Source organism: Megalobrama amblycephala, linkage group LG6, assembly GCF_018812025.1.
Source record: "Megalobrama amblycephala isolate DHTTF-2021 linkage group LG6, ASM1881202v1, whole genome shotgun sequence".
NCBI lineage: Eukaryota > Metazoa > Chordata > Actinopteri > Cypriniformes > Xenocyprididae > Megalobrama > Megalobrama amblycephala.
The window spans coordinates 45,821,254-45,836,067 of NC_063049.1; the positions used below are offsets into that span (position 1 = coordinate 45,821,254).

The 14,814-nt window shown below is 38.8% G+C and overlaps 2 protein-coding genes across 2 annotated transcripts in view; both read left to right on the top strand.

Annotated features, from left to right (window-relative positions):
* Positions 1 to 14,814, top strand: part of LOC125270868 (globoside alpha-1,3-N-acetylgalactosaminyltransferase 1-like) — a 201,621-nt gene that overhangs the window by 57,464 nt on the left and 129,343 nt on the right. The window lies entirely within an intron of this gene.
* LOC125270872 (fucolectin-like) lies at positions 2,958 to 4,585 on the top strand. Its single transcript, XM_048194879.1, has 2 exons — positions 2,958 to 4,041; positions 4,139 to 4,585. Exons 1-2 carry the CDS (start codon positions 3,728 to 3,730, stop codon positions 4,560 to 4,562), a joined length of 738 nt encoding a protein of 245 aa, XP_048050836.1. The 5' UTR covers positions 2,958 to 3,727; the 3' UTR covers positions 4,563 to 4,585.

Below are 14,814 nucleotides of genomic sequence, written 5' to 3' on the forward strand. Positions count from 1 at the left end.
TTTTGTAATAATAGTGTACAAATATATAAAGTCTTTTTTAAAACTTACAGGGTAGGTGTCACAGTCACCGCCTTGTCCCGTTTGTTTTGTTTGTCATGTGCTTCTTTGTTCCCGCCACTCATCACTCACCATGGACACTGATTGCCTTCACAGCTGTTTGTCATTTGTATTGTGTACTTAAGTCCCTGCCTGTGTTCAGTTCAGTGTCCAGTATTGTTAATGTCTACTGTGTTTGCTGTTACCCATTTTTCCAGTCTCTGAGATTAAACTTCAATGTGTTACTTGTATCTTCTGCTTCAGTCTTCCTTGGAGCAAGCCTGACAGAAGGCTACATATCAGTGCATTTACACAGTATTTTGTTTTTATTGCAAAAGTGCACTGACTGAGTTATTCCAAGCCAAGTAAAACTACAATATTGCAATTTTTTAATACTGGGGAAGTGTACTCTTGTTTCATGTAGTTACAGGGTAAGTACAATAAAAACACATTTACACAATCTGATATTACTTGGAAACCTTTATTTGAAAAACAACTTATTTCAAAACAGATTTACAACACTTCTTATTCATTTCTCTTGCTTGGCTTCCTCCTCCTCTTGTTCCTCTTCTACATTTTTTCCCTTTAAATTCTGTATAAGAAAATACAGTACTCCCAGAAATGTTCTCACCATTTACTCATCTTTTACCCTCATGCCATCGGAGGTGTATATGACTTTCCTTCTTCAGATGAACACAAAGTTTTTTTTAGAAAAATAAATAATTTCTGGGAATGCTTTATAAAGCAAGATCATGTGTTCCTAAAAAACGAAGCATCAAACAGCACATACAGCAATAACTACAGTAATCCATATGACCGCAATGGATGAATCAACTCCCGCGAGAACGCCATGAAAGCTTGAAGCTTCACGTTGCTCATTACAATGTGCTTCGTCAAACATGAAGTCGACCTCTCATGCCGGCACTGGTGAAAGTTGGTTGGAAGTGAAAAGATGAGTAAACCATGAGAACATTTCTGGGTGTACTGTATTTCTTTTAATACATAATACAGAATAACAAATGTCATGGGATTCCTTCTTAAGATTCATTAGTGGAAAGACTGAAAAAGAAGAAAAGGAACAAGAGGAGGAGGAAGCCAAGCAAGAGAGAAAAAAGGGACAAAACGTGCTACTTTCTGTCAAGACTTTGGAATTTGAAATGAAAAGCTGATTTAAAAAAATAAATAAATAAATGAATTAAGAAGTGTTGTAAACCAGTTTTGAATTAAGTTGTTTTTCAAATAAATGTTTCAGAGTCAGTGATATCAGATTGTGTTTTTTTTATTGTACTTACCCTGTAACTACATACTTTACAGCCCGCAGATGTCATACTTACCCTGTAACAAGAGCATTTCCCCTAGTATAAGTACCCCTTAGTTCTAAAATACTTACAGTATAATTAATTTGTTATTTTCCTGGTTGTAACCACTTTATTCTCCAGACTTACACATACTTATGTTATAGGTACACTATAATTACTGGAAGTTACGCAGTTATCAACATTATCATTCACATGATGTTTTATTTATTAGCAATGATATCAAAATGAATTAAATCAAAAACATGATTCATCAAATCCTGATTCCACAGGGTTTTTACTGACTGAGGAAACAGTGAATGGACAGGAAGGTAAGAATCATTCAGTTTATTGATTGTTCTGTTTTGTCTGTTTGAACTGGAAAATATAAAAGTACTTGAAAATTTAGCCCTGTAATGAAGCTCTGATGTCCATTTCTTCCACTTCAGCTGGTTCCAGTTCCTGAGACCAGTTAGTCAGAAAATCTTATTAACTGGCAATATTTCCCCCAAAATTATCAGGAATAATTTTGCCTTTATTGAACCAAGTCCCGTCCTAATTTATTCTTTTATTTTTAGTAATCTGTTTCAATCAGATGTACGTCATAATATGTAAGAAAAGAGCTGCTACATCCATTTCATCGCAACTTTCATTTCTTATCCAGTTTTTAGATTATAATGCTTTCTGTGCAATATAAAACAAATCACGATATAGACCTAGATTAGAATTATATGATATAACAAATGTTGGATTTCTGACGCTCATTACAGGATCATTCCTTTCCCTCTTCATTTGAAATATCTGTGGCATTTTTGCACCCTTAAAGAGGACCTATAATGCCTCTATTTCACAAGATGTAATATAGTCTCTGGTGTCTCCAGAATGTGTCTGTGAAGTTTCAGCTCAGATCATTTATTATAGCTTGTCAAATTTGCCTCTATTTGGGTGCGAGCAAAAACACGCCGTTTTTGTGTGTGTCCCTTTAAATGCAAATGAGCTGCTGCTCAACAACAACAAAGCTGGAGAATCTCACGCAGCCAAAATGAGGATTGTCAGTAACGGTGTTCAGCCTTACTTTGTTCAAACCGGAGTCGACACTGATGGAGAGACTCAGGAAGAAGTTACAACTTTTAGAATAAAACTGGATGTTTCTGAATGGTTAGTAGATAGATTTATGTAGTTGCTGTGGAGTTGATTCAACTCATCCACTAGCATGTGCCGTCATGTTCATCTTTTGTGTTGAACTGACCGTCGTTTGTGAAGCAGTCCGGCGTAAAATGACGGCATGACAACAACACTCTACTACAACAACTCTTCCTCTTCTCTAAAGCAGCCCAACATGACCCCGCCCCCTTTGTTGTGTGTTCTCGGGGGCGGGGTTTATGTAAATTTTAGGGTTGGTGATGTCACAAACCCAGGAAGAAGCTCGTTGTAGTCCCTACCAGCCATTTGTTGCGATTTCTGTAAAAGAAAATATCTCCTTTGCATTGAACTTTGAGCGTCGTAACTTTGCAGATGTTGTTTATGATCAAACAGCAACATTACATTCTAACTAAAGTTTAAAAAAGTCAAATCATAATCAACTTCCCTTTTAACACTTAATTTCAGACTCTGGTATGCATTTTGCTGATGGTGAAATGCTTCTTCTACAAGGTCTTCTGCAAAATCTAATGCTTGATGAGAATAAAAAGATGGTGATTCTCACTGGCCTTCATCCCTGAAACATTTTCCAGAGAACACAGCAGTATGGGGGACAACTAGTCAGTCTTCAACTTACGCCGGCTCTGTGCCTGAATTTGCCATTGATGGTTTGCTCAATTCCTGGACCCACACTAACGAAGAGACCGACCCGTGGTGGAGAGTGGATCTTCTGAAAGTATACAGAGTGAACAGAGTGAGCATCACTAATAGACACAGCAATGCTGCGAGGATAAACGGAGCAGTGATTCATATTGGGAACTTCCTTGACATTTACAGCAACCCTATGTAATGCTTTCTCTGACTGTTTTGCTGAATGTGGCTACAGATGAACAGAAACCGATAACAGATGAACTCTCTGTCTGTAGATGCGGTGTGATTTCGACTCTTGCAGCGAGTGCCACGGTCAATTTCTCATGCGGCGGGACGTTATATGGTTGTTCATATTCCTGGAAATCTGAAGATTCTTAGCCTTTGTGAAGTTGGAGTCTATGGGTATTTGGCAGGTAATTCACTCTTGCATTCATGAAAATCTGAGAATGAACCTCATTGCTTCCACAAGAACCAATGAGGTTCATTCTCATGTGAGGCCGTTGAGGTACTAATCATGTAATTGTTGTGAATATAGTTGTGAGGGCGTCGTTTTTTTGACAGTTGTTCATTTAGAAATTACTCCCTTCACAACTAATAATAATCTCATGCATGTCATGCAATTAAAAAAAAAATTCCTAGGAAATCTGGCAGCAGGTGAAGCCGTTACACAGTCGTCAACATCTGCGGACTGGTCTGCTGAAAAGGCCATTGATGGTAATCGAGGTCTCCAGCAGCTGTACACGGGATGCTCGTCAACCCTTAATGAGACTAACCCGTGGTGGAGGCTGGATCTGCGTCATGTTTACAGAGTTAGTAGAGTGGTCATCACTAACAGAAAGGACTGCTGTGCAGAGCGACTAAACGGAGCGGAGATTCACATCGGACACTCTTTGGAGAACAACGGCAGCAACAATCCCATGTGAGAATCCTGAGGTTGAAAGAATATGAGGCATTGAGCATAAATGTGACTGATTAATGCAGTATTTTTTTATCTCCATGTGTTTCTCTGTCTGTAGATGTGCTGTTATTCCTGCTATTCCAGCAGGCGAATCCTACAGCTACTCATGTAATGGGATGGATGGACGTTATGTGAATTTGATCATTCCTGGAGACATGAAGATATTCGCTCTCTGTGAGGTGGAGATCTATGGCGACGGTAAAACATTGTCACATATTTTTGTCAACAAATACACTAATAAAACTAAAACTTTTAACGAATGCAACCTCTACTATTTCATTTCACATGTATCAATGTGTTTTTGTTTAGGGCCCGTTATAAAAAGATCATTTGTAAAGATGCAGTTTAACTCCGGAGTTGATTTGACTGACCCTTCGATGAGAGAAAACGTTCTGAAACAGGTGAGAGAAAGAAACAGATTTAAGCCTCGTGATTATTGCTGTAAAATACCAGCAGCTGTCGTCTGTTTTCCCTCTCTTTAAAAACAGATCTCTTAGTCTTGAAGTTTAGATACACTTGAAATTCAATTAAAGCCTTAAATGTCTTTGTTAACATATTAAATGGTTAGTTCACCCAAAAATGAAAATAATGTCATTAATTACTCACGCTCATGTCGTTCCACACCCGTAAGACCTTCGTTAATCTTCGGAACACAAATTAAGATATTTTTGATGAAATCCGATGGCTCAGTGAGGCCTGTATAGCCAGCAATGACATTTCCTCTCTCAAGATCCATTAATGTACTAAAAACATATTTAAATCAGTTCATGTGAGTACAGTGGTTCAATATTAATATTATAAAGCCACAAGAATATTTTTGGTGCGCCAAAAAAACAAAATAACGACTTATTTAGTGATGGCCGATTTCAAAACACTGCTTCAGGAAGCTTCGGAGCGTTATGAATCTTTTGTGTCGAATCATGATTCGGATTGCGTGTCAAACGCCAAACTGCTGAAATCACGTGACTTTGGCGCTCTGAACAGCAGATTCAACACACTGATTCATAACGCTAAAAGCAGAAAGTACCTTACTGAGGGTGGAAAACGAAGGCCAGTGCCCGGTTGCATAAAGCACCTTAAGTTTTTCCCTTAAGTATGACACTTAAGGCGTGATTTCCCCTTAACTAATGGAATGACTTAAGGGTGTTGCATATAATCTCTTAAACTGTTCACTTAGGTAAGAGAAACTGTTAAGTGTTTCATGACAGCATCCCAGGTTTTGCCATTATAAAATTCTACTGTTGCCATGGACACGTTATTTGTTAATACATATCGTGGTAAGTTTTCACAGAAAACAACATAAGATGGATAAGGAAAACAAAAAAGAAAACCAAATATGAAAGAAAACGACCAGACGAGAAACTCAAATTGAGATTTCTGCCGTCATTCACTCACCCTCATGTCGTTCCAAACCCATAACACGTTCATTCATCTTTGGATAACAAATAAAGATATTTTTAATATTCTTTCATCATTTATGTCCATTTATTGAAAGACATCCTTATGATTACGGCTGTGTCGGAAGCTCAAACGTGCGCGCAAGAACCAATGAGGTTTGTTTTTGCGTGTGATGCACGCACGTTTGCGCTTCCGTTGACCATATAAGATATGTGCTACATATGTGATCTCATCAATGTTTATGTGAATAAACCGCTAAAGTACAATATGTTTATCATATAAAACGGTCGATCGTGTCTCGTTAGAAGACTTGGATTGAACCTGCTCACTCCGTGTAACACTTAAGGTGAAGTTTTCCTAACCTTATGTTATACTTAGGGAAATGATGGTTAAGGGGCTTTATGCAACACTTACGTTTTTTTAAGGGATTACTTAAGTGAAAAATACATACTTAAGGGAAATTTTTAGGGTTTATGACGTTTCACCTAAAGAAACCCTTAAGTAATACTTAACGGTTATTTTCTGCAACACCCTTAAGTTTAAGGGAAACATAAGGGCGATCTTAAGGGAAAATTACACTTAAGGTGCTTTATGCAACCGGACACTGAGCTTTTCACAAACTTCTTCAGACCTCTCGTGTGAGTCGAGAATCAGGCTAGTTGTCATGGACGATGTTTCTCACACTTTATTTACTGTGGGACCCACATTTTTCACTGTTTCTCGACACTTTTGAAACACTGACACTGACACAAATGCTTCTTTTGCGTTGTGAGATATTTTTATGTGATCGGACTGATAACCAATCATTAAAAGTGTTACCAATCAGCGGCCGATCGATCAGGAGGAACTATCTCAGATCACATTACATTCTAGCTCTCTCATACTGTAAGTTTTCCAGCAGGTGGCGCCGTTTACCTTTCTGTTTAGTTACATGGGGGAACGCTGCAGAAATGTGAAGTCCAGGTGTGGATAAATACACACAGTGTCTAGGTTTGCCTTCATCAGCTCTTTCTCTTTCTTTCTGATTATTTTTCAAGGATTATTTTAATCATCTGAAGGAGTATATTACTATAACTGTCACCTACTTTGGGTAAATTCAAATATATATTTAAGGTTAACCTGATGACAAAAATAACATTGCAAGGCCTACCACTGAAATTATGATTCAAAATAATGAAACTGTCAACAGTTCTCCTGTAGTGTAGAGGCAGTTCTTGGATAACATGTTTTTCATGATCCGATTGTTTGACTATTAAGTCCATAGAAGAAGATAATGGAATTGTTTGCCATCCTTAAAATTATTTTAAACATCCAACTGTACATATGGCAGAACAGATAAAAGAACAGTAAAATACATGTTCTACTTCAGCACTTAATCTGAGTGTTGACAAACTCACCAAAAACATCCTTTCCCTTGTATTACGCCCCGTGTCTAGGGGAAACTCCAAACGTGCATAATAAAGAAACAGGGTTGTGGTAGTGGAATCCCAGTTTCAAATCACTCCGGTCGATAATCAAACAAATGCACAAAACTACTTAAGGAAAATGATTGAATTTATTAAAAACAAATATAACAAGTGAAAGAGAGCATCTCTTCAGGGTGTCCAAAGGCCAAAATAACAAACATAACAAATCTAGAAAGAAAAGGAGTTCTACCAAAAAGATTCAGTGGGAGAATTTAAATATGAATGAATTTTATTTTAAACAATAGCAGACATAAATAAATAAAATAAAGAACCCTCAACAAGCTCTCTCTAAAAGTTCTTTGGCATAGGCCCTGTCCTCCGTCCAGGTCTTGAAGTTAGCTGGTAGGTCCTGCCTGAAGATAAAGGCAGGGGCAGAGCCTACCCCCCAAAAGAGGGGATAAGAGAAGTAATCCGTGCTTACCTAAGAACCTGTAATAGTAAGTAGAAAGAGTTGAATGGGGAAGAAAATATAGACAAAGCTATTGTGTTATGAACTTACATGTATGGCATGGTGATATATGTAAGTATAAACACGTAATTAGAACACCTAAAAGCCATTTATCATGAACTCATGTAGGGCAATGTACGGTGGCCCAGTAGTGCACAACACAACGAAATTAAAAAAGCATACACAAGTTCACAACACAACGAAATCGAGCCACAAAACAACGGAAATGCTCCCGACCATAGGGGGACCATTTGTATCCATTACAATGACATTGTTTAACATTTAAAAACAGACATGTTAAAATTCCAAAGCTTGTTACTTCCTGTTGGTAAGACTGACAAGCTTTGTAATTTGAACATGTCTGTTTTTACATGTTAAAAGTAATTTTAATGAATACAAATTATGCGTTTTAACCACTTGGTGGAATTGTCAGACGTTCCCTTCATCCGTGGCAGCGCGTCAAATCATTCACAGGTATAAATATGAAGCTATTGTGCACTCAAGTGATTTTGAATTAATATTTCATGTCGATATACAGTGGTATTCATATCACTGCCGACTCTATAAAACATTGGCAAAGAATACTAACAATACAGATTGTTAGACCGAATACCGATTGTGACCGTTGTGTTTGCTTTTTTAATTTCATTGTGTCGTGCACTACTGGGCCACTGTAGCAATGAGATATGGGTTCGTTAATAACCAGTAAAATTATTATAAGCCTCTATGCGTTTGCCGGAGCAAATTCTTGCAATATTTTTGAGATGATAATATGCTGATTTAGTTACTGTCTTTACATGGGATGAATTAGAGTGGAGACTGTGAGCCAGGCCTTCTTGCCAAAATCACTGCCTGACCTCACAAATGCGCTTCTAGAAGAATGGTCAAAAATTCCCATAAACACACTTCTAAATCTTGTGGAAAGCCTTCCCAGAAGAGTTGAGGCTGTTATAGCTGCAAAGGGTGGGCCAACTCCATATTAAACCCTACGGATTAAGAATGGGATGTCATTAAAGTTCATGTGCACCTAAAGGCAGGCGTCCCAAAACTTTTGGCAATATAGTGTATGTGTCACAGAGTCACAACCATCTGATTGATTGATTGATTGATTGATTGATTGAAAAACGTTATTAATCCCGGTAGCCACCAACTTCAACAATACAACCAACAAACTCAACACACAATTAAAACACAAATAAATTAAGAAACTATTAATACATGATTAAGAACCATCAGCCCATCAGCCCATCTTCACCAGATCGGCATGCTCCGCACACTCGTTCACTCTCCCCAGAATTGTAATTCATCACACCTGCACCTCCTCATCAACTCACCCTTTATCAGCCACCTCAACTTGCACCCCATTGTCTGGTCCAGTCATTCCACGTACAGACTCCTTACCTGCTACTCACCTGTCTTCTTACCTGCCGCCAAAGATCCAGTCTTCTGTCATCAGTCTTCTGCCTGCAACTTTTGTGTTTTCCTTCAAGCCATCAGCCTGCATCTGCCAAAGAGACATTCTGATCACTATTCAGCTAAGCCATCATATCATTTCATTGAACTGCCATACTCACCTTTGCGTTCCTGTTAACTATCCAGTTATTCAAATAACTCTGTTTCTATTTTACTTATCTGTCTGTCCGCTTCTGTTCCATGACCAATATGCAAAGTGTCTCCTTCAGCCAATATAGCTACTCTTGTTCAGCAAATTTCCAGCTAATTTCAGCTTGTCATATCTGAATGATGTTCCTTTTTAACCTTATATAAAGTTGGCATGAAATCAAAATTGACCCTATTTACTTTGTTAGTGCATATTACTAGTCTTGTGGTGAACAATTAATCCGTGCAAGTTATTACACCAAAAAAAAAATTGTTTATCACGGTAATCTTTAATCAAAATCTGAAAAGTTACTTCCAGTCTGGAATAGTGTTCCTTCTCTGATGACGTCAGTTTGACGGCTTGGGTTGAAAACACGTAAACCCCTCCCACCGTCCGCTATGAGCGAGAGATGGCGAGGAGGAGTGCTAAAGTTAAACCCTGCCCTCTATTCAATATTCCGTTTCACTTGGGAATACGTTGCATAGATCCACGGACACAACAAATTTTTCTGTATTATGCGGACCAGTAAACTAATTTGGCAAATATCACTTTTTTTTTAAAAAGACCAAGCTTCTGCGCACATACACACTCAAACACGCAAACCTATAGTCAAGTCAAGTCACCTTTATTTATATAGCGCTTTTTACAATGTAGATTGTGTCAAAGCAGCTTTACAGTGATAACTGGTATATAATTTTGGCTATACAGCAGCTCTTAAAGAAAATGGTGTCAGTATCCATCTGTAAATTCAATATTGATTCATTCTGATGTAAGAATCAATAGTTATTAATTTAGTTAATTTATCAGTGGAGTTCAGCACTGGAGTAAACAGTGATGTCATCATCCAGCTCAGTTCAGTTCACATACAATGGTGTCAATGCAGGCAGATCAAAACACTGTTGAATATCAAATGTCAAGTGTCCCCAACTAAGCAAGCCAAAGGAGACAGCGGCAAGGAACCCAAACTCCAACAGGTGACATGAGGTGGAAAACAGGTGGCAAACAGATGTTAAAATGGAGAAAAAACCTTGGGAGAAACCAGGCTTAGTCGGGGGGCCAGTTCTCCTCTGGCGAACAGTTCTTTGTTACAATTCAGGTTGCTATCATAAGTCTGATGGGATTGCAAAAGTCAAAGTATTTATTCCAGTTCCATCCAGGTCATCACGCCGGTACAGACGGTTTGTTGTGGAACTGTGCCACTGGCTGTCGTGTCGATGAGGCCTTCACAGTGGATGATCTAGTTGATTCAATCTCTGCTGACACTTCAGGGCTGTTTTGTGGTCGTGTCAAGCCGTAGGTCCTCAATTTCACCTGGATACGGCCCAGATCTGGCTGACTACGGTAAACCTCGGGATAAACAGAGAGACTAATATTAGCTTAGATGCCATTCTTCTTCTGATGTAATGAGTACATCTGGTGTTATAGGAAGTGTTCCCGGTTCCGGCTGACCTAATTTATGCAGCCTAATAATCCTTTAATGGATTTGAAAACATAAATTGATGATGTGTTATGTGTATGCCAGGTTAAAGAGATGTGTTTTTAGTCTAGATTTAAAGTGATAGAGTGTGTCTGCTTCCCGAACAATGCTAGGAAGATTGTTCCAGAGTTTAGGTGCCAAATAGGATAAGGATCTACCGCCTGCGGTTGATTTTGATATTCTAGGTATTATCAGCTGGCCTGAATTCTGAGATCGCAATAAACGTGAAGGACTATAATGCATTAAGAGTTTGCTCAGGTACTGGGGAGCTAAACCATTTAGTGCTTTGTAAGTAATTAGCAAAATTTTAAAATCTATACGATGTTTAACAGGAAACCAATGCAGTGTTGACACAACTGGGCTAATATGGTCATACTTCCTAGTTCTAGTAAGAACTCTAGCTGCTGCATTTTGTACAAGCTGTAGTTTATTTATCAAGCGAGCGGAACAACAACCCAGTAGAGCGTTACAGTAATCTAGCCTTGAGGTCATGAACGCATGAACTAACTGTTCTGCATTTGTCATTGAGAGCATATGTCGTAGTTTAGATATACAGGTGCTGGTCATATAATTAGAGTATCATCAAAAAGTTGATTTATTTCACTAATTCCATTCAAAAAGTGAAACTTGTATATTATATTCATTCATTACACACAGACTGATATAGTTCAAATGTTTATTTCTTTTAATTTTGATTATTATAACTGACAACTAAGGAAAATCCCAAATTCAGTATCTCAGAAAATTAGAATATTGTGAAAAGGTTCAATATTGAAGACACCTGGTGCCACACTCTAATCAGCTAATTAACTCAAAACACCTGCAAAGGCCTTTAAATGGTCTCTCAGTCTAGTTCTGTAGGCTACACAATCATGGGGAAGACTGCTGACTTGACAGTTGTCCAAAAGACGACCATTGACACCTTGCACAAGGAGGGCAAGACACAAAAGGTCATTGCAAAAGAGGCTGGCTGTTCACAGAGCTCTGTGTCCAAGCACATTAACAGAGAGGCGAAGGGAAGGAAAAGATGTGGTAGAAAAAAGTGTACAAGCAATAGGGATAACCACACCCTGGAGAGGATTGTGAAACAAAACCCATTCAAAAATGTGGGGGAGATTCACAAAGAGTGGACTGCAGCTGGAGTCAGTGCTTCAAGAACCACTACGCACAGACGTACGCAAGACATGGGTTTCAGCTGTCGCATTCCTTGTGTCAAGCCACTCTTGAACAACAGACAGCGTCAGAAGCGTCTCGCCTGGGCTAAAGACAAAAAGGACTGGACTGGTGCTGAGTGGTCCAAAGTTATGTTCTCTGATGAAAGTAAATTTTGCATTTCCTTTGGAAATCAGGGTCCCAGAGTCTAGAGGAAGAGAGGAGAGGCACACAATCCACGTTGCTTGAGGTCCAGTGTAAAGTTTCCATAGTCAGTGATGGTTTGGGGTGCCATGTCATCTGCTGGTGTTGGTCCACTGTGTTTTCTGAGGTCCAAGGTCAACGCAGTCATATACCAGGAAGTTTTAGAGCACTTCATGCTTCCTGCTGCTGACCAACTTTATGGAGATGCAGATTTCATTTGGCATCTGCACACAGTGGCAAAGCTACCAGTACCTGGTTTAAGGATCATGCTATCCCTGTTCTTAATTGGCCAGCAAACTCGCCTGACCTTAACCCCATAGAAAATCTACGGGGTATTGTGAAGAGGAATATGCAATATGCCAGACCCAACAATGCAGAAGAGCTGAAGGCCACTATCAGAGCAACCTGGGCTCTCATAACACCTGAGCAGTGCCACAGACTGATCGACTCCATGCCACGCCGCATTGCTGCAGTAATTCAGGCAAAAGGAGCCCCAACTAAGCATTGAGTGCTGTCCATGCTCATACTTTTCATGTTCATACTTTTCAGCTGACCATGATTTCTAAAAATCCTTTCTTTGTATTGGCCTTAAGTAATATTCTAATTTTCTGAGATACTGAATTTGGGATGTTCCTTAGTTGTCAGTTATAATCATCAAAATTAAAAGAAATAAACATTTGAAATATATGCATGGGTGCATGGGTCCCACCCACACATAGCTACAAAAAGTCCTATGAAGAAAACACCCCCTGAGCCAGCGAGAACGGGGGCGGAAGATGGCTCGTCAGTGGATAACCCAGTAATGAACACAGGAATGGAACAGATTACGAGATTGATGATCGTGGGCCTATCAGCGAAACACCAAGGAAGGAGGGTGCCCACTTGACAACCCAAAGGGTGCCATCACTCAACTGACCATCCCACGGAGTCTCATCGGAGCATCAAGTATGCATTAAGGGATGCATACCTGACGACAGTGCCATCACTCAATGGACCATCCCATGGAGTCTCATCGGTGCCTCAAGTATGCATTAAGGGATATCAACATCAAGTCCTATACAACAGGTGTATCAGTCTGTGTGTAATGAATGAATATAATACACAAGTTTCACTTTTTGAATGGAATTAGTGAAATAAATCAACTTTTTGATGATATTCTAAATTTATGATCAGCACCTGTATTTGCCACCTGTTTTCCACCTGATGTCACCTGTTGGAGTTTGGGTTTCTTGCCGCTGTCGCCTTTGGCTTGCTTAGTAGGGGACACTTGACATTTGACTTGACTTTTGATATTCAACAGTGCTTTGATCTGCCTGCATTGACACTATTCTTTAAGAGCTGCTGTGCAGCCAAAATAATGTACCAGTAATCAATGTAAAGCTGCTTTGACACAATCTGCATTGTAAAAAGCGCTATATAAATAAAGGTGACTTGACTTGACAAAATACATTCACTTGAGTAATATTTTATGATATGTATCTGTACTTTTAATCAACACTGATAAAAAACGAAATGCCCCCTCATTCTATATTTTCTGCCATGGTTTGCATACAATTTGCAATCACTTATTTAATCAACTACTTACTCCTCCCTGCATCCATACTCTACATCTGTCAGACATTCAGTTCTCTGAGTGAACAAGGACACAAAACCTAATGCAAAAATGATGAAACTCCTTAAAACTGCTAACATCTTTCTTCTCGTGTTGGCTGGCCTCTTAATAATGGGGTATGTATCTACTATTTTCTAGTTTTCTAGTTGTAACCGTATTAGATGAAATTACTGAATATTTTTTTTAATTATTTACTGCAAGTACACAAAGGGCAGAAAAACCTAATTCAGGAATAATGAAACTTCAAAATATGAATTAATTCCTTTCTTCTTGTGTTGACTGGTATCTCAGTAACTGAGTCTGTATTTACACTTTTGTAATGTGTAGCTGATTTACTGTCATCTTCGTTGGTTGGAACTTAAATTAATAAACTATAAGTGAAACAGTTTACGAGTTGAGGAGTAATTGGGGCCCAAGCCGAAGGCAAAGGCCCTATTGTTTTCTTTAGGATTTTTAGGGTCCAAGCCACTTAGGCACAGGGCCCTTTTGTTTTTCTAGGAAGAATACATTTTTTCAACCATCCAGGGCTTTTTGGGGGCCTTAACATGCTCAAAAACTCTTGAAAATTAGCACACACATTGGAATCTGCAGCCATTAGGACAGGATAAAGGTAAATGTGAGCTATAACATCACATTGTATCACACTGGAACTGCAATGTCAAAAATGATTACAGTATTTCTATATCTTAAACAACCAATATTTAAGAACTCCCTAATAGTGCACAAAACACTGTTAAGTATATACCTCATGAGGTAATGATACGCACAGAACACAGTCCAAAGTCCACATTAATTAAGGCACTGAACAATGAACACAAAAGGAAAATAACCATATATTACCTGAGCAACTTGTACCTTTCAAATGAGTCTTGAGGTCAAAAACAAACAAACGAAAATCTGTAAGACATTCATTATTTTAAATGAAAATACTGGTATCCGATTATGGTACGTTTAAAGTTGGTATTTGGTAAACTCACCTACCAAAGTGATTGCATTTTTTTTTAAATGATGGCAAACAATGCCATATGTCATTGAGAAATCATCTAAGACAACTTGGTGAGGAGATTTGCATACTTGGATGATGGCTTAGGACGCATGGGGTCCAATCCCACAAAGAGCCTCTGATATATCTCAAATGTATACACAAGTTTTGAGGGATACTTGAGGTCGAGGGCATAGGTAAGTCCAAACAGGAGGCAGCATGCTTTCGACAGGTTTGGCACACCTCTGACCACGGGCTGTCCTTCTATGATGATCCCAATCATATCAGGCTGATGGCACATGTAAATTTTTAGTGGGCAACTGCCAAGCTCAGTGTGCACCTCTGTTTCATCACGACTCTATTGTTGAGACAAAAAAGAATCAAGAGTTTGGTCA